The sequence below is a fragment of the Danio rerio genome, chromosome 8 (assembly GCF_049306965.1).
Source record: "Danio rerio strain Tuebingen ecotype United States chromosome 8, GRCz12tu, whole genome shotgun sequence".
Classification (NCBI taxonomy): domain Eukaryota; kingdom Metazoa; phylum Chordata; class Actinopteri; order Cypriniformes; family Danionidae; genus Danio; species Danio rerio.
Genome location: NC_133183.1, coordinates 20,102,501 through 20,127,500, shown reverse-complemented (window position 1 = coordinate 20,127,500; position 25,000 = coordinate 20,102,501). Strand labels below are relative to the sequence as shown.

The window sequence follows — 25,000 nt, the reverse complement described above, 5'->3', positions numbered from 1 at the left end:
TTCTTTCTCTTTCTCTTTATTTTACACTTTTACTTTTGTGGATAAGAAAACTGTGAAGCACTCCACTATAGACATCTATTAGCTTACATAATTAATTTAATTTGTGAAGTGCACAAATTTGTTCCAAAACTATTTCTAAATTCAGCTCTAATTTCCAGCAAACAAATAGATAAACAATAAAAATGTGTGGTCTAAAACCTGAGTTTCATCCAAACACACATCTTATTTTTATGCCATATATAGTGTTGCATACATCTCCAAAAAACCAACAGGTGGACAAATCTAAGCTTGTTTTTATCAAAACAAATATAAATATGCATACAACAAATATTACTACTAATAATAACATTATACACATACAAATTGTCATGCATATATTAAAAAAAGGCATGGAGGCATGAAAAAGGCATGGAGGCAGTGGGAACAGGTACAGGGAACTTAAGAGTAGCTGATTTAATGATGCGTTTATGATAATAAATCTCCTGTATCTCCAGGTAAGGTGAAGGTCCTGTATGACACTCAGACACCAATGTGTCCGATCTGTCATGCTGTTCTGCGGTCAGGAGAGTTACAGGAGCACATGGAGCAGGAGATGGAGAGACTAATGCAGATGCACAACAGGTACATCCTACTGTTCATTCAGTACAAACTGTCTATTCTTTATTAGTTCCACCTCCTGATTCACATGAATTGTTTTCATTCATTTCATTGGAAGTGGCTTATTATTATTATTATTATTTTATTTTGTTTTGTTTTAATTTGTCTTGTTTTATTTATTTATTTTTTGTGCAATCCATATAGAGGTAAATAAAAATATCAAATGAAAATAAATGTGTCGTCAAATAATAATACAATTTTGTGTAATAATTCATTGCATTAACATGTTTAAAAATTTTTATTATTAGAAATTTTAGCAGACATTTTTTTAATATAAACACAAAACATTTTAACATTTAGACATTAAAAAAAAAAAAAAAAACAGCCAACAGTGATAAAAATAATAATGAAACAAAAAACAAACATCCAACCAGTGCTACTCAATGGTAAAAGTAGGTACTAAAGGCATAGTAAACATTATTCACAAGTTTGTTAAAAGGAAATAAAAAAGAACATTTATTTTTTTCAAATAACAAAACTTTGTCTATTAGGTCTGGCCCGTAACCAACCAGGTGTAAGGGTGGGGGTTCTTTTCTTTCAAAGTTGACCTTTTTGTGGTTATAGGCCTAATTTAGGCTACTATTTATTTATGAGATTTAAATATTGCACATTTAAGCACTATTTTAGCTGTAATAGATTGTAATAGATGTCCAAAACAAATACATTTGAACCATACTTTTGGTGCTGCACACATTTTTCATTCATTCATTCATTCATTTTCTTGTCGGCTTAGTCCCTTTATTAATTCGGTGTCGCCACAGCGGAATGAACCGCCAACTTATCCAGCACGTTTTTACAGAGCGGATTCCCTTTCAGCCGCAACCCATCTCTGGGAAACATCCACACACACACACACACACTCACACACTCACACACACAATTTAGCCTACCCAATTTACCTGCACCGCATGTCTTTGGACTGTGGGTGAAACCGGAGCACCCGGAGGAAACCCACGTTAACGTGAGAACATGCAAACTCCACACAGATACGCCCACTGAGCCGAGGTTCGAACCAGCGACCAAGCGACCTTCTTGCTGTGAGGCGACACCACTACCTACTGCGCCACTGCTTTGCCCAACACAACACAATAGCGAAAGATGACTTTTCTTATGTCAGATTGTAAGTTTTCTTGCATAGCTGGATGTTGGACTCCTAAAAAAATAATTGTGTGCAACTGTCCAAAACTGATTAGCTGAAGTCAAACCAAAGCACGGATTACATTTGGTCTTAATACCTTTTTGATGGGTTATTTTTATTATTTTTGATGGCATAGCAGTCAGAATAGAACAAATCAGCTCATGCATGGGACAAATTCTGGACTTTTGTCAGTAAGGGGTGGGTCTTCCAAACCACCCGAACCCCTTCTTGCTATGGGACTGTAAAGCCTGGTTTATACTTCTGCGTCAAGTGACCGGCGTAACCCACGGCGCATGCAACGCGCGTAGCTGTGCATTTATACTTCTGCGCGCTGTCTCTGTTGGTCAGCATTAACACTTCCGAAACGCTAGTTGGCAGTGAGGTGTAAATGTTCCTCTGTGTCGAGTTCCTTCGCTTCTGTTTTGCGATTCCTGAGCACTTCCTGGTTGTAGAAGTGACTCAAACTCGCTCATTTTGAGGCAGGAACCGGCGGACGTGCAACAACTTTAACTATGAGGTAAACACAAAACAAAACTTTCCATCCGGAGCTCCTTCACGGGACTCCACACTTATAAACAATCGCTCGCGCCATTCGCGCGGCTCTCGGTCCCGCCCCGACTCGTCAGCGCTACCAAGCCGACCAATCACAGAGCTTGCGCTACGCATCATTGCGACGTGTAGTTACATTTTTTGAGACTTGCACGTCAGCGACGCCGACGGCCTCGGCGAAGGGCTATGCGTCAGCGCCGTAGCCTACGCCGGCGTTTGACGCTGAAGTATAAATCCGCCTTAAGGTATACCGGATTTTCTATGTTAGATGTAATGTACCCGTTAACTCTGTCAGCCATATTTTAGGAGTTGGAACTTACTTTTTTCTTCTAAAATAAAGGATACTCTCGTTTTGGCCGAGATCAACCCTTATGAAACAAACTGTTAATTTAATGCGTTTACATTATATCATTTACAATAAGTAATAAAGCAGATTATCTCACTGCTGATTATAAGACTCTAGAATGTATTTGTTGCCATAACCCCCCCACCCCCAAAATATCACCTCTTTTAAAAATAAATATCATTTTTAAATGCTTTTTATTAATGTATTAACTAATTGGTTTATTAATTCTTTGCAAGCAAGAATTATTTCATTCTGGAAATCAGTGAGATACTGGAGAATAATATAAGTATACAATATATTATAATCATATATTAAACTTACTTTTTACATTTAAAGTATTGTGTAAAGTTATTTTATTTTATGAATAAAAGTTTCCCAATGCTGTCTGCCATGGATCTTCACAAAGAAGACAAAAACAAAACCCATCACGTTCCTCGATACAGTAATGAATACGACACAATCCATATTATGCCCGAGACAATCAATATATTATCCATTTATCTCTCATGTCTTGCTTTATTTCTACATTCATCAGGCTCAATAAGAGATCATCTTCTGATCATTGGCGTGTTGATGTGATTGTTTTTGAGCTGCCTCCATCTCTCTGAACACACACACAGTAAAGTGCCACTGACAGTCAACATGCTCTTCTGTCACTCTTACTCAAATCTCATCAAAATGCATCGCCGCCTATAGAAAAGACAATGAAAAACTGGAGACAAGAGCAGGAGAGCTGGAGGAAGGGAAAACCCGTGCTGATTGAGAAGATGAACACACACACACACACGCACACACACACAAACAGACGTCTGTCCCTGTCTAAAGGCACATTAAATGCTTGCAGGTCTTGATGGCATATTTATCCACAGCCGCGGGGCATTTGCTTCAAACCTCCACCCTTTCTGCTTGTCTCCTCCATCATCGCAACATCCCAAATTACACGCGGTTACATTGTTCCTGACATTTCACAGCCAGTCGAGCTCAAGGCAGTCCTTGTGAGAAAAAAAATCGCAGCAAGCTAATAACGCATTTCCTCAGCGTTCGCTATCAGCCGCTCTGAACACATGAAGGATTTCTCCAATAAAGAAATTATAGCTGTAATCTGCTTAGTGACAGAGCTGTGGACAGTAATTGTGTCAAATTGAACTCGGCCCCAGGGTGTGTTCAAGCCTCGCTGCTGTACGGGACTCGAGTGGAGACAGCTTTTTATACAGCGTCGGTCAAAAGTTTGAGATCAGTAAGATGTTATAATGTTTTTAAAAGAAGGCTGTTGTGCTCACCAGGACTGCATTTATTTGATCGAAAAATATGATCAGATTGCACAATTTTGTTATAAATGTAAATAATGATTTTATAGCATGTTTTGTTATGGAACATAATTATGAATATGATGTAGTTCATTTACTAATGAATGTGGGTAAATAAATGTAGTGAATGTGATTAATGTATTAAGGAATGTAGTTAAATACATAAAAATTTATACCTCGAAGCTGAATTTTTAGCCTTTCTCCATGTTACATGATCTTTTAGAATGTAATCTGCAATGTTAATTAGATATTATTCTCTGTCCTTCGACTTGATCCTTCCCTGATTTATCAGTGGTCACCACAGCGGAATGAACCACCTCAGATATTACTGGTGCGCAAAAACTTTTTCCTGCTTCATAGTTTTGTGGAAACTTTGAAATGTTTTTCTTTTAAGATTCTTTGATAAAAAAAAAGACTATTTAAATTACAGTATTAATTTAAAACAAAATGTCAAATTCATAAAAATAAAAAAGTGTTTGCAAGTCTTGAACATTATATTGTTAACTTGGTGAATAAAGTACATGCTTTTAATTACTTTTGAATGGTACTGTAGTAAAGTTTACTCAAAAATATGAAGCAGCCCAACGGTTTTCAACACCCCAGATCATGATATTAGAATGATTTATCAAGGATCATGTGATACTGAAGACTGGAGTAATGATGCTGAAAATGCAGCATTAAATGATGGAAATAAATTAAATTTTAAACTGTTTTCTATAAAAAAAATTATAAATTGTAATAATATTTCAGTTTTACTGTTTTTACTGTATTTCCTTATCAAATAAATGTAGCCTTTTAGTGCAAAAAAAAATTTTTTTTTTAAACATTTTACAATGTTTAAAAATGTATTGCTAAATTTCAACTGTTAGTCAGGGTTGCCAGGTTTTTGCAACAAAACCAGCCCAGTGGCCTGTCAAAAACAGCCCAATAATATCAGAGCTTAAAATAAGCCACAGCACATTCATAAAGTGCATATTTTACATCATAAATGGTTTTGTTTTTTAAATAACATTAGTTAGGACAAAACCGTGATGGCAGAAGTGAACCCTAAACTTGTGAAATAAACTTTTGTAGATATAACTTAACAACAATCCTGGAGAATCCTGCCAATCTGTTACCACAGAAATGAAAACAGCAGCACCAAGTGTGCATATCCTATTCTGTTTCATCAACCTAGAACAGGTGTTAAAATATCAATTTGGTAGTGCAAACTAAAAAATAAAAAATGAATGCAACCATATAAACATAATTAATGCAGTATGTCAAACCTTTAACTTGCATAATAAAAAACAACCAGCAGGAAGTGGTTAAAAAAGGCCAATTTTTCAACCCTGCTGTTAAGTATATTGTTAACCCTTTGATGCACTACATGGGTCTAAAGTCTGTTTTATAGCTTGTGCACCTAAGGGTAAACAGATTTTACTTACATTTTCTTTGCCATACTTCATTTCTTGCATCTTCTGATCCATGTTTAATGGGATAGTGATGTTAATAAGACTCTGGTGTTTACAGTCAGGGTCCTGCTCAGAAGGAGTGTCTCTCCGCTGGGCCGCCTAAGGTACGGATGCTCCAGTGTACTTGTTATATACAGTTTATTTGTCTCAACAGGTCATAATAACCAGTATCTCAATGTCTCTCTCAGTCTCTGTTTTCTATGCACATAAAGAGAGAAGGTTCCTCTTCTGCCTCTTCTCCACGTCCTGCTGATGAGGCTGTGCACTCTGACAGGTACCAGGTGAGCACATGTTATATTATATAAAGCTAATTTAAGTGTGCTTTATTTATTTCTGGAGAGAACACGTCAGTCAAGTGTTTGTAACAGCACTAGGTATAGTGCTGCCCTCTTCTGGACTGAAATGGAATTGAAAATACCATTTGAAAGAACATTTGGTCGTAATAATAATAATAATAATAATAATAATAATAATAATAATAATAATAATAATAATAATCGCAATAAATTCACATGAATGTTCGCTTTTATAATGTACATTTCCCAAGCTTAGTGTCACTCTGGCATTTTTGTAATTTAGTTTATAATGTGATTAAGATTACAGTATGAGTATTAAAATATATCTCGTTTTCCTTCTCTTTTTTCATTTCAGACATTTTTGCGAGTACGATCGAACAGGCAAACGAGACTGAATGGTATGTTGTCAGTGACTTACATTTCATTCATTCCCTATGCAGGCACATAAACATTCTGACCATATTCATACATCTAATATGAACAGGAGTTAATACATGAATGTCCATGAATGTGCTCTAAAAATGTTGGGTTGCTTGAACGTAAATTTGGGTAAAATATGAACACTTAAAGTCTATAATTCCCAATTAAACATCTCCCTGACCTTTGACCTAGCACCCTCACGAGCAGAGCAGATCATTGATTGACCTTTGACTCTCTGATATGTTAACAGTTAAGGAGCTCTGCTGGTGCCGGTGCTACGCCAAACACAAAGTGAAATCTGGTCATGTTTGGCCTGACTGTGGATTCCCACATGCACCTTCTTGCCCACTTTCTGGTAAGCTGCTCTTCACACACAATACCAAATTTTTTCTTTATGTCACCAAATATGTCACCAAATTTTTTCAATTTTTTAAATTAGTCATTTTAAAAATTAAAAATGAACCAAAAAGGATTATTATATCATAGTTTACTCACTCTCACTTGTTCCACACTTGTTTTTTTTTATTTCTGTTGAACACTAAAGAAGATATTTTGAAAAATGTGTAAAACCAGTAGCCATTGACTTTGAAGTCAATAATAATTTGCCAATGGTGGAGTATAATCTAGTTTTTGCTTTGAAATAAGACTATTTTGCTTTTTTTTAAATGAAGAATTCACTTTTTTTTACATATTATGTGTGAAAACGACAATATTTTGGACTTGTTTAGAAAATGCTTCTTTATTTAAGAATTTTTAGATATTTGGGCAAGAAGCAAGACAAAACTCTAGTTAAGAAAAGCATTTTTTGCGATGTCTACAGTAATTTAGTTCCACCATAGCATTGCTATAACATTCTTCAAATATTCCTCAATTGGGTTCAATAGAAAAAAAGAATCTTAACAAGGTTTTGAACCACTCAAGGATGAGTAAACACTGAATAAATGTTGATTTTTGGCTGAACTATCCCATAAAATATGCTTCAACTGGGACAATAATGTGAAATTTAAGAACTCGTGAAAAGGTGAAAATGATATATTACATTTATTATATTATATATTACAAGAAAATGAAAACAAGTATAGTTTATTCAGTCTCACTTGTTTCAACCCTGTTTGAGTTTCTTATTTCTGTTGAACATAAAAGAAGATATTTTGAAAAATGTTGAAAACCAGTAACCAATGACTTTGAAGTCAATAATAATTTGCCAATGGTGGAGCAAAATAATCTAGTTTTTGCTTTGAAATTAGACTATTTTGCTTATTTTTAAGTAAAAATTAACTTTTTAAAAACATATTATATGTGAAAACGACAATATTTTGTTCTTGTTTAGAAAATGCTTGTTGATTTAAGAATTTTTAGATATTTGGGCAAGAAGCAAAACAAAACTCTACGTAAGAAAAGCATTTTTTGCGGTGTCTATAGTAATTTAGTTCCACTATAGCATTGCTATAACATTATTCAAATATTCCTCAATTGTATTCAACAGGAAAAAAATCGCTTCAAGGTTTTGAACCACTCAAGGATGAGTAAATGCTGAATAAATGTTGAATTTTGGCTGATCTATCCCTTTAAAAAGGCCTCATCTGGAATACTAATCATAAATCCTTTCAGGGAGCAAATGAGTATGAACTCGTGAGATTGCGAAAATGATATGCTATTTAATGTAACATTACTCCCTTGGCACAGTAAGACAGTGAGTTTTAAGTCTTTGTACTGTGAAATAATGATACTCTGTCATGTTGAGTTTTCAATCATTTATCAGGGCTGTTAATTTTTATGTTATTTCATTAAGATCTAAAAAAGGTGAGCCGGACGATTGGTCACAGCTAATTGATCAGATTCTCTCTAATTAATGATCCTCTCTTCGTTGCGGTCAACTTGACTGCGATTGTAACGGCCTCCGCTTTTGTTTCTACTGTCTCTTTGACTGTATTATGAGCTGAGGCTCCTAAAGATTAATGTCCCTTAACATCATTAGAAGCTCAGCAAAACACAGAGGTTTTAATGGAGTGTTGGATCCTGTTCCAGCTTGCTGAATTTTACCTCCTCCTTGTGTGTGTGTGCGTTTTAAAAAATGTGAGATGCAGAGAACACTGGAAAACCTGTATTTATCTTTGTTTTATAATCAGATAAACAGATCAGTCCAATCCCCCTTGCTCTTTATTTATCTTTTCAGGCCATAGAAGCACTTGTGTCTTATCAGTTTGAATCTGTGTTTATTTCCATAAAACTCTACCTCTAAAGAAAAAATCTAATCAGAAACTGTGTATTTAACGCTTCGTAATATTAGATAAGACAATATGAAAAGTGTGAAGCATCATCTTTATTTGTTTATTTCTTTTTTGCAGCACGCATTGGGAAGCTAAAAAGACGGAAAGCAGAAGAAGAGCAGGTATGATGGAAAAAACTTTTCTCTCCCGAAGTCTGTGTGTCCTGTAGATCTGCTTTTACTGGCAGCTCTCAGACTGTCTGTGATGTCTGTGCTTGAGTGACAGGCGGCGTAAGACGTGCCGTCCGCTGTCCTCTTCTGCTAACTCAGCCGTATAATGTAGAAGACAGGTAGACGTGGCCAGGAGGATCAAACAAACTATAAACCTGCATGTGAAATGTTGTTTCTTTTATTTCCCGTTTCTTTACGCAGTGACCTAATGTCAAGAGGGAATTCAGGGCAGGTAGCAGATGAAAGTGCTGTCTTGAGGCTGGTGGAGACATTTTCTCCAGAGATACTGATATGTATGTGTGTGTGTGTTTTACAGAGAGACGGCATGTGTGTTGTTGAAGATGGCTCCGTGATTTCAGCCGGAAGGGAGTTTGAATGGGCTGAGCAGAGAAGAATACAGATGGTTTCTGTTCTCAGAGGCTTCAGAGGTATAAAACACACAAAAACGTAATTGAACTATGAGCCAAATGTACAGACGCAGCCATAAATTACAATCTGTGTACGTAAGGAATCCGACTCGAGTCAGATATGAGATTAGAAAAAGATATATATAACGTTTATTATAATGGAGTCTTGTTCCATCATGTTTTTTTTTATTTCAAACATTTGACATTTTTCTTGCAATTGCATGTTAATATACACTCACTGGCCACCCTATTAGGCACACCTTACTCGTACCAGGTTGGATCCCTTTTTCCCTTCAGAACTGCCTTAATCCTTCGGCATAGATTTAATAAGGTACTGGAAAAATTCCTTAAAAGATTTTGGTCCATATTGACATGATAGCATCACACAGTTGCTGCAGATTTGTTGGCTGCACATCCATGATGCGAATCTGCCGTTCCACCACATTCCAAAGGTCCAAAGGTGCTCTATTGGATTGAGATCTGGTGACTGTGGAGGTCATATGAGTACAGTGGACTCATTGTCATGTTCAAGAAACCAGTCTGAGATAATTCGTGTTTTATGACATGACACGTTATCTTGCTGGAGGTAGCCATCAGAAGATGGAGACACTGTGGTCATAAAGGGATGGACATGGTCAGCAACAATACTCAACTAGGCTGTGGCGTTGACACTATTCTCAGTTGGTACTAATGGGCCCAAATGTGCCAAGAAAATATCCCCCACAGCATTACACCACCACCAGCCTAAACTGTTGGTACAAGGCAAAATAGATCCATGCTTTCATGCTAATGACACCGAATTCTGATTCTACCATCTGAATGTCACAGCAGAAATCGAGACTCATCAGACCAGGCAACATTTTTCCAATCTTCTATTGTCCAATTTTGTTGATCCTGTGTGAATTGTAGCCTCGATTTCCTGTTCTTTGCTGACAGGAGTGGCACCCGGTGTGGTGTTCTGCTTCTGTAGCCCATCCGCCTCAAGGTTGGATGTGTTGTGCGTTCAGAGATGCTCTTCTGCACACCTCGGTTGAAACCTTGAGTGGTTTCTATCAGCTGGAACCAGTCTGGCCATTCTCCTCTCTGACCTCTGGCATCACAAGGCATTTGCGCCCACAGGTCTGCCGCTCACTGGATATTTTCTTTTTTTGGACCATTCTCTGTAAACCCTAGAGATGGTTGTGCATGAAAATCAAAGTTGATCAGCAGTTTATGAAATACTTAAACCAGCCCGTCTGGCACCAACAAACATGCCACGTTCAAAGTAACTTAAATCCCCTTTTTACTCCATTCTGATGCTCAGTTTGAACTGCAGCCAATCGACTTGACCATGTCTACATGCCTATATTCTGCCATTGCTGCCATTTGATTGGCTGATTAGAAATTTGCGTTATCGAGCAGTTGGATGGGTATACCTATTAAAGTGGCCAGTGAGTGTATATCGGTTTACGTTTTTCTGAGACTAGCAAGTTTGTACATCAAACTTTAAAGTAAGAATCTAGCTGCTGCTACATTTTCATTGCAATTCTGTTAAAGAAAAATGTCAAAATCGTAAAATGTAGCCTTGAAACTGTAATTTTGAAGTCAGAATTGTAATAAAACAAATTCAGATTTGAGAGAAAACCAATAGACTTGAGATTGCAAGTTCCTCACAAAAACTGTGAAAAGTAACATCAGAATTCAGAAAAAAAGGCTGATTTGCTCAAAATAAACCCAGAACTTTGGAAATAGCAAGAATTTGGAAATAGCAAATATAAGTCAGAATGCTTAATGTATATCTCACAATGCTTGCAAATCTGAATGTATAATATTCTGAAATACATTTGACGAGTGCAAGAAATAAGCTGAATTATGAGATGGGAAGTCTCAAATCTGACTTTACTAAATGCATATCTAACTCTAAAGCAGCATTACAAGCTCAATCCACAAAAAGATAAAATAAAAAAAATACTGTAATGTATTGATGAACAGTCAAATAATACACATATTTTATCCAATCTATCTGTTTATACGTGTTCATGTTTTAAATTTAGCAGTAAGCTTAGTGATTAGCTAAAGCAAATTAATAGTTTATTGAAATCAAAAGCAAGTGGCATCAGTTTGTACTCACAATCCCTCTCTTGTGAGGTTCAGTGATTGTCAGTGTAATCAGAAAAGCAGCTCACTTGGTTTGGCAACACTGCAGTGTGTGTGTGTTTGTGATAGTTTCACAACAGACACGTGAGGTAATGGAAGTGGTGTTAACCTTTTGAGAAGGAGATTACTGTAAAATCGCTTAACCAGGGGTCAGAAACAGAAACAGAGCGGATCACAGAGGTCGCACAGACCTTTATGTCCTCATTGGCACTTTTCTTTTTTTTTTTAACCACTTTGCAGTTCATCAGTTGTGCACATTTGTCTTAACCTAAATCTCCTTTTGAAATACACACTGTCACATACATGCAATACATCCTCTGTTGTTCTGTTAAAACACTGTTTTTCATTATGCTCCTATCAAATGTCTTCAGGTTTGGTGAGCAGCACACTGAAAGAGCATCAGGATAGTGATGCAGATCTGGATGTAGACGGCGATGATACTTTGGAGTATGGAAAAGTGCAGTATCCTTTTTACAGTATGCTGTCGGAATGGCACAAGCAAAATGCATGTGTCTGTTTTTTTCATTCAAGCATATGTAATAAGAAGAAATGTTTCCTCAGCAAATGATCTCAGATACACAGAGGCGGATGTGATTCCCTGCTTAGGAAATGAAGCCAGAGATGCAGAGGAGAGGCAAGCGTTAAGAGGAGCCATTTTAAAGTAAGAACGGATAAAATAAGCGCACCGTTTTTTAGTGCTTCTTTGACATTTTATCAGTACTTATTTTCTCTTTTATTTTGCTTTACAAGTGGAGATACAACCAGCAGGTTCTCTCCAGAGCAAACCAAGTTGGCAAACTCAGGTGAGCAAATTGATCAAATTGACATCTGTGTCATTTTTGTGCCAATGTAGCTTTACTGTAGTTAAATCCACAGAGGAGATCAAAGTTAGTGAACAACCGACAATTTCCTACATTTTAAAGTCACTGCTTCGTCTTATTTGAAGGTAAAAGCAATTATTTTAAGCACATTTCATTCAAACAGATCAGTTTTTGTTGAACTTTGGGACACTGTATGCCAAGACTGTATGCCTTGGCCTGTTTAGCAATTCAAGCGGCAGCGTTGAACTGATTGCCTATTGAGATTCTCCACTGGATCCTGTCCTTTTGTGCTTTTGTCTCTCATGGACAACCAACCTTGATTTCCTCCTTTAGGGGATTTGGATAATTAGTGACATTGTAAAAAGTCAATATTTTAGAAATCACATATTTGAAAAGACCAGCTTTTCTTGCTTTGGCTCTTGGACTTTATCTGGACCACCTTCTGTCAGATTTCAGCCACTTTAGAACGGCTCACCGTCTTGCAAAGTCAGTAAAAAGTGCAACGTTGGACTGCCAGTTAAAGGAATAGTTCACCCAAAATTTATATTCTGCCATCATTTACTAACTCTTCACTCATTCAAATCATTTTTGAGTTTCTTTCTTCAGTTGAATATAAAGAAAACATATTTTGAAAAATGCTGGTTGATGGCTCCCATTGACTTCCATTGTAATATTTTTTCTACTATGGAAGTTGATGGGTGCCATCATCAACCAGAATGTCTTCTTTTGTGTTCAAAGAAGATTTAAAACCACACAAGGGTGAATTTATGATGAGGTAATTATCATTTGTCATCTATCCCTTTAAATATGGTTTGTGAGATATTAAACAAATTACCCGGGGGTGCCAGATTCACAACAATAAATGTTCTCTATAAGTGTTTGGTGTTCTTTTTGTAGTCTAATTTAATGTTGATTTAGAGTACATTGATTCAACATTTTAAGTTGTTCTATGATATCTACATGGTAAATAAATAAGTGGCAAAGTTCTGTTTAAAATGTTACATGATAAATTATAAACACAGGAATGGGGTATATGAGACTTTAATTTCAGTCACCATGTTTAAGATCTGATTTTTTTTTTTTAGAAATCAGTGATCTTCACTGCCTGGCTGAGATATGATACAAACAATCTGTTATAGACCAAACAAGAAGCACTGCATTAAGTTCTATTAAAAAAGTAATTTTACCCCAGTATTTTCAATGGAGTTTCTGTAGAAGCCTGCTGCTAATGATGACGCCTGCGTTTTAACGGTCTTTCATCTCTTTTTACGCTTTAACAACCAAATGGATGCTTAAGCCTATTTAACTGATTATATTTGAATTACATTACAACATCAATGCTGCAAACGGAACCTTATGAAATTGAAAATAGTCAAATAAACCCTGTCACCGTAAGTTCATCATTGACTGCAAAACACTATCTGTGCATAAAGCCCATTAGACCTACAATAAAAAGCTCTTTATGGCATTAAAATAAACTAGTTCGCTCCTGAGTTGTGTTTTGGTTTAAATATAGGCTAAATTATAATTTTACTTGCCAAAAGGGACTCACAGAGATATATTTAGAGTTACATTTTAAAGCTTTATCATATATGAAAACATATAAAGGAATTAATATCAACCTCTGAATTAACAGTTTTATTTAATTTAATAGCGATCATTTACTTAAGGAAAATGACAGTAAGAGCTGAGTGATCTGACCCAATGCATAAACATGCATTGAACACTTATACTCACAGTTTACATGTATTTGTTGCCTCATTACAAATAAATGTGACAATGTTCACAATACAAATGTTAAACTAACAAGCGATACATTTAAGCAGGCCTTCAGGGTGCTATTGAGTGGATGTATAATCTGTATATCCCGCACTTTGTGGTCTGATGCACTGTGAACAGATGGGAAACTTTGTGGTCACGCTTGGCTGCATACTTCACAGAACTATTTACTCATCTTAAAGACTGTCCCATTTCAAAATAAGAGTCTCACATATTAAGTACAATACAAGCTTAGGTAAGCTTAAAAATGAGGTGAGCACATTATCATTGTTGTAATCTTACTAGGAAATGTTGTGGCCAGTGAAATTTAGCCTTGGCGGTGCATATTATTGATTCCATTGTCACAGTTGGTGTGTTTGTTCCAATTGGCCTGTTTTTTACAACTGGATTTAACACTCAGATGATTTACATGAGTATGAGGTAAAATGGTGTTTGAGAAACGTAATCAGAACTCTTATTCTTCAGCTATGCTTACTGTATATCCAGTTGCTGTTCTTCTTTATACTGCAGTGATCTTAAAATTACGCAAAATGTGTAGGTTGTTCTCTAGATTTGATCTCCACTTTATATACAGTACAAGAAAGTATACATAAATCAATGGAATGATGTTTTCTGTCTGCAGAAACTCCTACTACAAGTAATGGGGAGGGTGACAACAATCTAAGCACAACATCCCCAAGAACCTGTAAAAACAGCGAGTTAGAGATGTAAGTAAAGTCACTTTAAATTAAAACTTCACCCATTTATTTTAAATCCATCTTATTATACTTCTAATATATAAGAATTCATAATTGAATGCATTGATGTACAAATACCGCTGGAGCAGTGGCATCGTTTTGCATGTTTTTAGACAGACTGAGGGTCAGATGAGAAATATACATACTCCTCTGTCCAGGCCTTTCCAACATTCATGTTATATTCTTGGAAGAGATCTCTGTAGAATCATGATTCAGCATTTCTCAAATCCTGTTGGGAAAAAGGATTTAAATGCGTTGTATGCGCCGGGACAGATTCTTATGCATTACAAATCATGCAACTGAGGTCAAGTTTGCACATGGATGCGACACATGAGGAATTATACATGACCCTTTCAATAAGACTCACACAAATCAGTTCTTCCTCAGCGGTGCTACAATTTGGCAGGTCCACCGAAGCGTGTTTGACTTATGTTTTAGAGTGTATCATTAATCAGTTTGATTGGTCCATTTATCAGGCAAGGAGTGTCAGATTCCAGGGGAACTATATGATATACTTTTTAAATGACTCTAAATGTATTATGTGTTTGTGATTTGTATTTGCATGCCCACCCACATGTTAGGGAATTAGCATTATTATTAACAACAATGTAACAAAGTAACAGTGACTCTCACTCACTTTCTGTGTCTCACATACACACACACACACACACACACACTGAGACAATGTAACAACATACAGCTTTAGAAAAAATGGCAATGGTAGCCAATCAAGTCATATTACATTATGAAGAACAAAAAACGATCATCTAGCCATATTTGTATTTTGATAACCTTGACGTTAATGAAGGTGGGACTTGTGCTTTTCAGCTGCAGGTCAGTTGCAGTGGCAGAAAAAAAAAAACTTCCTGAAACATACAGTATCTCATATATATGCTGAATCAGTGTTTCAGCTGTAGAACAACATTAGTAAACCATCTTGTGAACTATGTAATGTAATATCTTAAATTTGCATCAGGAACTCTATTCAGTATCCAACATTTTTTTGTTACTGTAGTAGGAAAATGATTATTATTTTAAATATTATTATTTTGATATCACATCCAAAACAAAATACTTTGTATAATATACTTAAAATATTTTAAAAAGACTCACATTTTAGATAAATACAAATGTTTATTTTTTGGTTTTGGATATTAAGCATCACGGTGGCACAGTAGGTATACAATTGCCTCACAGCAAAAAGGTTGCTGGTTCAAGCCTCGGCTGGGTCAGTTGGTGTTTCTGTGTGGAGTTTGCATGTTCTCCCCGTGTTCGCGTGATTTTTCTCTGGGTGCTCCTGTGTCCCACCCACAGTCCAAAAACAGGGGAAAAACAGGGGTACAGGGGAATTAGGTAATCGAAAATGTCCGTAGTGTACGAGTTTGAATGAGAGTGTACGGGTGTTTCTCAGTGATGGGTTGCTGCTGGAAGGGCATCCACTATGTAAAACATTTGCTGGATAAGTTGGAGGTTCATTCCCCTGTGTCGACCCCAGATTAATAAAGGCACTAAGCCGAAAATAAAATAAATGAATGAATTATATTATATTATTTCATTTCATTCATTTTCTTGTCGATTTAGTCCCTTTATTAATCCGGGGTCGCCACAGCAGAATGAACCGCCAACTTATCCAGCGAGTTTTTAGGCAGCGGATGCCCTTCCAGCCGCAACCCATCTCTGGGAAACATCCACACACACATTCACACACTACGAACAATTTAGCTTACCCAATTCACCTGAACCGCATGTCTTTGGACTGTGGGGGAAACCGAAGCACCCAGAGGAAACCCATGCGAAGGCAGGGAGAACATGCGAACTCCACACAGAAACGCCAACTGAGCCGAGGTTCGAACCAGCGACCTTCTTGCTGTGAGGCGACAGCACTACCTACTGCACCACTGCCTCGCCCTATATTATATTACATTATATTATATTATATTATATTATATTATATTATATTATATTATATTATATTATATTATATTATATTATATTATATTATATTATATTATATTATATGCCTTTATTCCACATTGCAAGCATATGTAAATTATAACAATTTTATTTATTTCTTTATTTATATAAATATACAATTTAAGATGCACAAAAAACATTATAAAATAATAAATGCACTGTATGTGTACACTGGCGGAAGATGGTTCTGGCATGCAGCATATTTTTGTATCTGATCTATCGTTGCTCCAGTAGGTATTTAGCCTGAGGACCAGGGCACTTATTTCATATTTCCAGCAGACAGCTACAAGAGGAAAAACCAGCATTCATTATGCTTATATTTGGCGGCTATTACATGAGGCATTTTTGATGGATCACTTAAACCCCCCTGCTGTCATAGTTCAATTCCTGAGAGCTGATTAAATGGGGATGCGTTGGCCAGGATGTTCCTACCGGGGATTAGGGGGCTCTGAGCGAGTGTTATTTAATTGTGGTGAAGTGGAAACAGTCGAGTGAGGAAGGGTTAGTGAGGCGGGAAGGAGGACTGTTCCTGACAAATGACAGAGAGCCGCGGGGCGCCTGCAGACCGGCCCGGTGTGGACACGCTAATAAAGCAATTACACTGAGACAATGTTTGCACACTGCGGCGACACGTCTGCCCCCTCACCTGCTGTAAGAGACACCTAAAGCTATTTTTGCACACATTGGAAGTTGTATATTTTTGGAATCATGTTGTAAATTTAAGGCATAGTTCAGCCAAAAATTTAAAATTTAGTTACTCTTGTTACTTTATCCTCAGGTCATCCAAGATGTAGCTGATTTTTGCTGAATTCGCTTGAAAATAATACAGTTTGAAAAAGTCAACAACTACTTTTGGAGTCTAAAAACTCATATAAGAAAATAGAATTATTATATATGTAACTCCTGATGATACATTGAGGTCCTATAAAATAAAACAATTGCTCTGTAATAATAATAAACACATTTTTTTTTCCAGTCGGCACTTTTTTCTTGGCACACTGACACAGATATTGCATGTGTGTTCACTTGTGATTGAAAAAAGTTTATTAGATCATTCAACAACTGTTATTTGACTTGCTTCTGACACTGAGCTATAAACACAATTCATTCATTCATTCATTTTCTTTTCGGCTTAGTCTTTTAATTAATCTGGGGTGGCTACTGCGAATGAACTTATCCAGTATATGTTTTAGACAGGGGATGCGCTTTCAGCTGCAACCTATCTCTGGGAACACCCATACAGTCTCATTCGCACACATACACTACTGACAATTTAGCTTACGCAATTCACCTATAGAGCATGTCTTTGGACTTCTGGGGGAAACCGGAGCCCCCGGAGGAAACCCACATGAACATGAGGAGAACATGCAAACTCCACACAGAAATGCTAACTGCACCTGCCTGAGGCTTGGACCAGCGACCTTCTTGCTGTGAGGCGACAGCCCTACCAACCGCGCCACCACGCCGCCCTAAACACAATACATTCACATTAAACCTATTTATAAATGCCCCACATTAAGTAATTTTACGAAAGTTTTAGTCTTAAATATATTTACTATTATTGTACTTTTATTGTTATTTTGTTGTATTGTTATTGTTTGTTTTTCTTTTTTTCTACTTCAATCGAACATGTTTTTTTTCTGTATTATGCTTGATGTATAACTTTGTGTTTCAAAAAAGTGCAGTAAACATAAAATGTATTATTTTTATTATTATTATTATTATTATTATATCTACAGCAAAAAAACTGAAACATATTTTACATGTTACGTATGTTCTACAATTTGGTTAAAAACACGAACACCTTTCAAAACCTTTCTACATGTAAAAATAATGACATAAATTATGTACTGTAGCTTCAGTTATTATCTTCAGTTATGAAAATTCAATCAAAACTTAAATGTTTGTACATAAACCTATAAATCGGCCTCTTTTTATTTCAGCTCTAAAAAATATTAAAACTAAAAAAACATAATAAAATGTAAAAACCAACAAATAATTCATCTTGGTCTCAATCTTCAGTCACTAAAAGAATTCTAATCTCAAGAAATTAACATCATCTAGAACAAATGTTATGCACACACACAATGAGTTGTAAATTATATACATTATTTTAAAGTTTAAGCTTACGGCCCAATACCAATTATATTATTGTACCCTGCCCTTCCCCTTGGCCCTTGAAACAGAGTGTGAAGAAGAAGAGCTTTAAAATTTACCCCTAAGAAATGGGGCAGCACTACAGCACCTGCACACATCATCATGTTTTCGCAATCTCTTGCTTCATATGAGATTGACGATGGGGACTGCAGTAGTTGTTCTAGTTGCATTATATTTTTCTATTTTTTATCTTATTGTAACTGTACTGTGCATTTACACCATGGCCTTATTCATCTATGTAAACACACAAAAACAACATTAATATTATACCAGACACTGTAAAAAGGGCCATTCCCAGCCACTAGACTGTTCTGATAGGGTATTCAAGCGTCAACGAGTGACTGAATGTTGTAGGACTATTTTACAGGAGTTATTATTAGGGATTACAGATAGCGAAATTTAGCGTTTTTTATGTTTAAGCATGACGGTAAAACAGGAACGCGGTTATAAATGTGTTAAAACATATGCTTGTTTGTTGTAAAACTTCGTAATAATGACAATAAAATACTAATTTGTGCATCTCCTGACTTCCATGTGTAGCCGTGCTGGCGTTGTAGATGGAGTATTCTGGGAAGTTTTCTTACCCCTTGGTTTCAAGTGTGGTCCTGAAAAATCTCAGTTTTAAATGCTATCTAGCCCTTCCCCTTAGCCCTACGCCTTCAAGCTATAGAAAATGTGAACTCGCAAAACGAAAGGAAGGGCTAAGGTCTAGAATTGGGATTGGGCCTACATATTTTTATATATTTATTTATATTTTTGTTTGTTTGTTGTTTACATTAATTTTCATCCTTGTAGGAATTTCCATCCATTAACTTGAACATGCACGTGCCATATACACTGTACAGTATGGCAATGTCAAGTGTTACAATGTTGAATCTTCTTCTGAAAGCACCTTGTTTAATGATGCAATCTGTCTTTTGATTACAGTTCGTGTGTGATTTAGTATTCATAACATGCAGCCTTGGGCGACACTCTCTAATCAATCTCTAATGGATTTCTTCTTTGTGTCGTTCAGCTTATCGGATGACCCCTCCCTCAACACGCTGGAGGCCCTGAAAACACGCATCCGAGACCTGGAGAAGCAGCTCACGCGAGGGGACAGATTCAAGTGTCTCATCTGCATGGTAAACTTGACCTCGCTCTTTACAAATTACAAGAATGAAAAATAAAAAGAGCAGGAAAACATTCCCAATTTAGCTCTATGGCATGAATTATATACTGTAAATGCTACCATTTACAAGTTTGTGGCTAGTAAGGTTTTAAAGGTGACCTATTATGCCCCTTTTTGCGAGATGTAAAATAAGTGTCTAATGTCCACAGAGTGTGTGTGTGTGTGTTTGTGTGTGTGTGTGTGTGTGTGTGTGTGTGTGTGTGTGTGTGTGTGTGTGTGTGTGTGTGTGTGTGTGTGTGTGTGTTTCAGCTTAAAATACCTCAAAATAATATTTTATAACTCTTTGAAACTGCCCCTTTTAGACTTTAATCCAAAATATGCTGTTTTGGTGATTGTCACTTTTAAAATCAAATGAGATTGAGCTCCACGCCCTCTTTTTAATAGAAGAAAGAGCTATGCAGCAGATTAAAAACTCTGGGAGACGGCTGCTTCTCACTTAGGGCTGTTTATGGTATAAGGGAGAGATTGTCTCCAGTGGGCGGGCCTTCCCCCTTTGATGACATGTACAAAGGGAGAATGTCAATCAAAGTGTTTCTGTACACTGTTTTTATCAAGTGTGATTATAAAAAATAGAATTAATTCATTTTTACTATAAGAGGCTATCTATATTTACAGGCACACAACTGTTTAAACTCCTTATAAAAGTGATTTATCCATAATAGGTCCCCTTTAAAAATAAATACAATTTTAGATGAAATATTCAATATATTGCAACACAAAAAAATATAATTGTATATTTTGATATACTTAATAGTTGTATTAAATTCTGTCGACACTAATTTATAATCAACTCCTACTCCAGACTTGAGTGTCACTTGATTCTTCAGAAATCATTGCAATATGCTGATTTGGAGCTAAATCATATATATATATATATATATATATATATATATATATATATATATATATATATATATATATATATATATATATATATATATATATATATATATATATATAATTTTATTTTTTATTTTTTGTGGAATTTTTTGCGTTACTTAAAAAAAGGTATTAAGTATAAACATGTTTTATTTTAAGAAATTATTCAGTTATTATAAATGTCTTTACTGTCACCTTTGGCTAATTTAACATCCTTACTGAATAGAAATTTTAACAAATCTCAATGATTCCAAATTTTTAATGGGAATGTGTTTGTGTGTGTTTATTTTGAGCTAAACCTGTTTTAAAAAAACTCCTTTTGATGGCATGCTAAATGTGAAGAAGTTATTTGTATGATGTATATTACATGATATTCACTTTTTCCTTATGTTATTTATTTATGTAAATATATATTCTTTTTCAGGACTGCTACACAGTACCTCTGACCTCTATCCAGTGCTGGCATGTCCATTGTGAGGAGTGTTGGCTTCGCACCCTGGTGAGATTATAAATATGTATCACACTGTCTTTAACAAAAGATTTTCTGCCATACTATGATTCATTCACACTGCAGGCAAATGTGGACTCAAATCTATTTTGTCATAACAGTGTAAACAGCACAAACCCTATTGTATTCAAATTAATTTTGTGCGCCTTTAGGTGTTATATTTTTTATATTCAATTTACTACAGATCTGATGTTTAGCAATGGCACTGCAGCGTGAACGGTTATGTCAGATTTAATTTAACTTTTACAAAACTTTTGATTGACGTGTCATTATTCTGCACTGGCACATACTACTAACATCCACAGCGACTTTATGAGTTCACTACACTGTGTGGTGAGTCTTGGCTGATCAATGTGAAATGCTATGCAAAAGAAAATTAAGATGTTGATTAAACCCTAAGATTCCAGATTTTTAAATACTTCTTGACAAAATATTACCTTTTATTAAAGGGGTGGTCTACATTGTATTTTTAAATCACATTACTTTTCATATATATATTACTTTGATTATATACTGCTACTTAGCTAACATGAAAACAACTGTTATATTTCCTAGTTTCTCTGAAAGGCCCACCCTCAAGAGGCTCTGATTGGTCAACTAACATAATGTGCTGTGACCCTACAAGCATGCGCTTTTGAATCTGAATCAGACAGAAAATGAAGAGCACACAGCTGAACCTCACACCTGCTCTCTAAAATAAAATCTGACAAGTGTTTTTCACATACATTCGGTATAAGCATGTGTAAGTAATAAGAAATGTTCTCAAATCTTTTGCAAGTTTGTTATTTGAGATGTAGAACGCACGGAAAGCAGCCATATATAGAGACACTCGTTGGTTGGAGAAGTTTTTAGACAAATTCAGCACTGAACGGAGAGAGATTCTGGAAGCTGTCCTTTGTCAAATGCTAGCTATATATTTTTAAAATTCTCTGGAACATAATTAAGATTAAACTGTAATCACTTCTCACATCGTGCCGTGTCCTTTTGAAAGCCCAAATACAGAAACAGAACAAGCTCTGTGAAAAAAGCAGCATTTGGACGGCATTTTAGCTTTCTCTGCTATAACATTACAGCACCTCTGGCCACGCCCCTTCGCTACGCAGGGTGTGTGCGCAAGGTGAATGCAAGTAACCAGAAGCCCTTGTAATCTCACTAGCCTAGATGTATTATTTGTAGTCCCCAAATTTTTTCGCTGTAGACTTTGCTAAGCTAACTCTGTAAAAGCCAAACTCCCTTTGCATTGAACTTTGAGCGTATTACATTCAGAGATGTTGTTTATGTTCACACAGCTACATTAGACGTCAACTAAAGTTTAAAATATGATATGGTAGTGGCCCATCTCTTTAAAGAACCAAACATCAATGAAAAGCATATTCAACTTTCAAATAATGTACAAATCTCAATTTCCAGAAATTGACTGATTTTTGGTCCAGAAAAATGTTAATTTATCTTCAATTCTCTCTTTTTCAGGGAGCAAAGAAACTGTGTCCGCAGTGTAACACCATAACCTCACCAGGGGACCTAAGGCGAGTGTATTTGTGAAGAGTTACCGTCCTGTCATCTGCCTGTTTGCACTCCACACAAACGGATCACTTTCACTAAGGAGAACCTTTCTGGGCCAAAGCTAAACTCAAAGGACATTCAGAGTCATTGAAAAAGTTCCCGTTGGAATGCAACCTAGTTACACAAAGACCACTGTGCTCATTTCTTGATGAAATGGTAAAATTTTAAAGTATTATTCTTCACAACAGTACCGCAAGGACAGTAAAACTGATCACAAGAATCGTTCCTATGTATAAAAGCTGTTTTACAAGATATTGCTAAGTTATTCTCATAGAGAAAGCTCTAAAGCAATCTGTCCAATAGTTTGGTGAATGTTTACACTGAAGACTTCTTTTCTAATTTGGATCTAGCAGTGTTGATATGAAACGGTATACGGTTAACTTTGTTTTGTGTAGAATGTGCAAAAAGATAATGATATTGTATAATTATTTTCCATACTTCTGTAACTGTAATTTAATAGTGAATGGGATCTTTTAAATATGCTTTAAGATAAATGATCATTTCACCTGATGGGTTCATATTGTGTAATTGTTTCTTTCATGCGTTTAAAAAAATGATTTAGTGTATTTTACAGTACAGTACATCTCATTATACATCACATGTATTAAATGTATTTATTTATTAAAATTCTACAACCAATACCCCATAATGAAAATGTGAAAAAAAGATTTTTTTTTTTATTGTTGCAAATTTATTAAAAATAAAAAACCCTGAAAAATCACATGTACATAAGTGTTCACAACCTTTGCCGTGTAGCTCTAAATTGAGCTCAGGCACATTCTGTTTCCACTGATCATTCTTGAGATGTTTCAGCAGCTTAAAGGGAGTTCACCTGTGGTAAATTCAGTTGATTGTACTTGATTTGAAAAGGCATACACCTGTCTATATAAGGTCTCAGGATTGACAGTGCATGTCAAAGCACAAACCAAGCATGAGGACAAAGGAATTGTCTGTAGACCTCCAAGACAGGATTGTCTCAAGGCACAAGGCTGAGGAAGGTTAAAGAAAAATTTCTCTGAAAGTTTCAATGAGCACGGTGGCCTCCATCATCCGTAAATGGAAGATGTTTGGAACCACTAGGACTCTTCCTAGAACTGGCCGGCCATCTAAGCTGAGTGATCGGGAGAGAAGGGCCTAAGTCACAGAGGTGATCAATAACCCAATGGTCACTGAGCTCCAGCGTTTTTCTGTGGAGAGAAGAGAACCTTACAGAAAGACAACCATCTGTGCAGCAATCCACCAATCAGGCCTGTATGGCAGAGTGGCCAGACGGAAGCCACTCCCCATCTGGAATTTGCCAAAAGGCATCTGAAGGACTCTTAGACTATAAGAAACAAAATTCTCTGGTCTGATAAGACTAAAATTGAACTTTTTGGAGTGAATGTCAAGCGTTAAACCAGGCACTCCTGCATCCCTACAGTGAAGCATGGTGGTGGCAGCATCATGCTGTGGGAATGTTTCTCAGCAGCAGGAACTGGAAGACTATAGTCAGGATAGAGGGAAAGATGAATGCAGCAGTGTGCAGAGACATCCTGAATGAAAACCTGTTTCAGAGTGCTCTTGAACCAAGACTGGGGCGGACAATGTCCAGAAGGACAATGACCCAAAGCACACCACCAAAATATCAATGGAGTGGCTTCAGAACAACTCGGTGAATGTCCTTGAATGGCCCAGCCAGAGCCCAGACCTAAATCCTATTGAACATATCTGGAGAGATCTGAAAAACTGTACATGTGATTTTTCAGGTTTTTTATTTTCAATAAATTTGTAACAATTAAAAAAAAAAAAAAAAGAATAATATTGTCATTATCGGGTATTGTGTGTACAATTTTGAGGAAATAAATTAATATGATCCATTTTAGAATAAGGCTGTAACATTAAAAATGTGGAAAAAGTGAAGCACTGGGTCTGGGAATACTTTCCAGATGCACTGTATGATGCAAAATTACAAAGCCATTCTCTCAAGGTTTGTAGTTCTAATTTTATCCAACATTTCACAACATGCACAAATAAAAAATGTTTTTACTACAAAGTTCAGCGATTAATAGTAATTACCTGTATATTTTGGACATTTTTGCTCTTCTACGTCAACTTTTAACTGATGCTGTGTAGATGTAATTGTCTACATTCTTGTAATGACACACATATTTATCCCCAGCAGGTGATTTGGCAGGTTATTGTATTGATGTGTGTCTTATGTACAGCAGAGGTGCATCAAGCAGCATGTGCTTCCCTTCATTAGCAGGTGGAGTTGATTCTTA

General features: G+C 36.1%; 2 protein-coding genes across 11 annotated transcripts in view; both read left to right on the top strand.

Annotated features, from left to right (window-relative positions):
* guk1b (guanylate kinase 1b) overlaps window positions 1–25,000 on the top strand; it is a 109,652-nt gene that overhangs the window by 72,777 nt on the left and 11,875 nt on the right. The gene's annotated exons all lie outside the window — the stretch shown is intronic.
* The window catches only part of rnf220b (ring finger protein 220b), a 110,966-nt gene that overhangs the window by 85,626 nt on the left and 340 nt on the right, over window positions 1–25,000 (top strand). For 5 of the 10 annotated variants that reach the window (XM_073910196.1, XM_073910194.1, XM_073910195.1 and 2 more), the window contains 14 exons: window positions 495–621; window positions 5,510–5,555; window positions 5,640–5,732; window positions 6,103–6,145; window positions 6,418–6,522; window positions 8,516–8,559; window positions 8,924–9,035; window positions 11,522–11,612; window positions 11,725–11,811; window positions 11,901–11,953; window positions 14,373–14,457; window positions 19,634–19,742; window positions 21,093–21,167; window positions 22,647–25,000. The exon at window positions 22,647–25,000 is cut by the window's right edge and continues 340 nt beyond it. In XM_073910196.1, the coding sequence (XP_073766297.1) occupies window positions 495–621; window positions 5,510–5,555; window positions 5,640–5,732; window positions 6,103–6,145; window positions 6,418–6,522; window positions 8,516–8,559; window positions 8,924–9,035; window positions 11,522–11,612; window positions 11,725–11,811; window positions 11,901–11,953; window positions 14,373–14,457; window positions 19,634–19,742; window positions 21,093–21,167; window positions 22,647–22,718 (1,142 nt within the window). In that variant the 3' untranslated portion in view covers window positions 22,719–25,000. The remainder of the gene's footprint in view (window positions 1–494; window positions 622–5,509; window positions 5,556–5,639; window positions 5,733–6,102; window positions 6,146–6,417; window positions 6,523–8,515; window positions 8,560–8,923; window positions 9,036–11,521; window positions 11,613–11,724; window positions 11,812–11,900; window positions 11,954–14,372; window positions 14,458–19,633; window positions 19,743–21,092; window positions 21,168–22,646) is intronic. The other 5 variants (XM_073910198.1, XM_073910199.1, XM_073910197.1 and 2 more) reach the window with 2 other exon arrangements.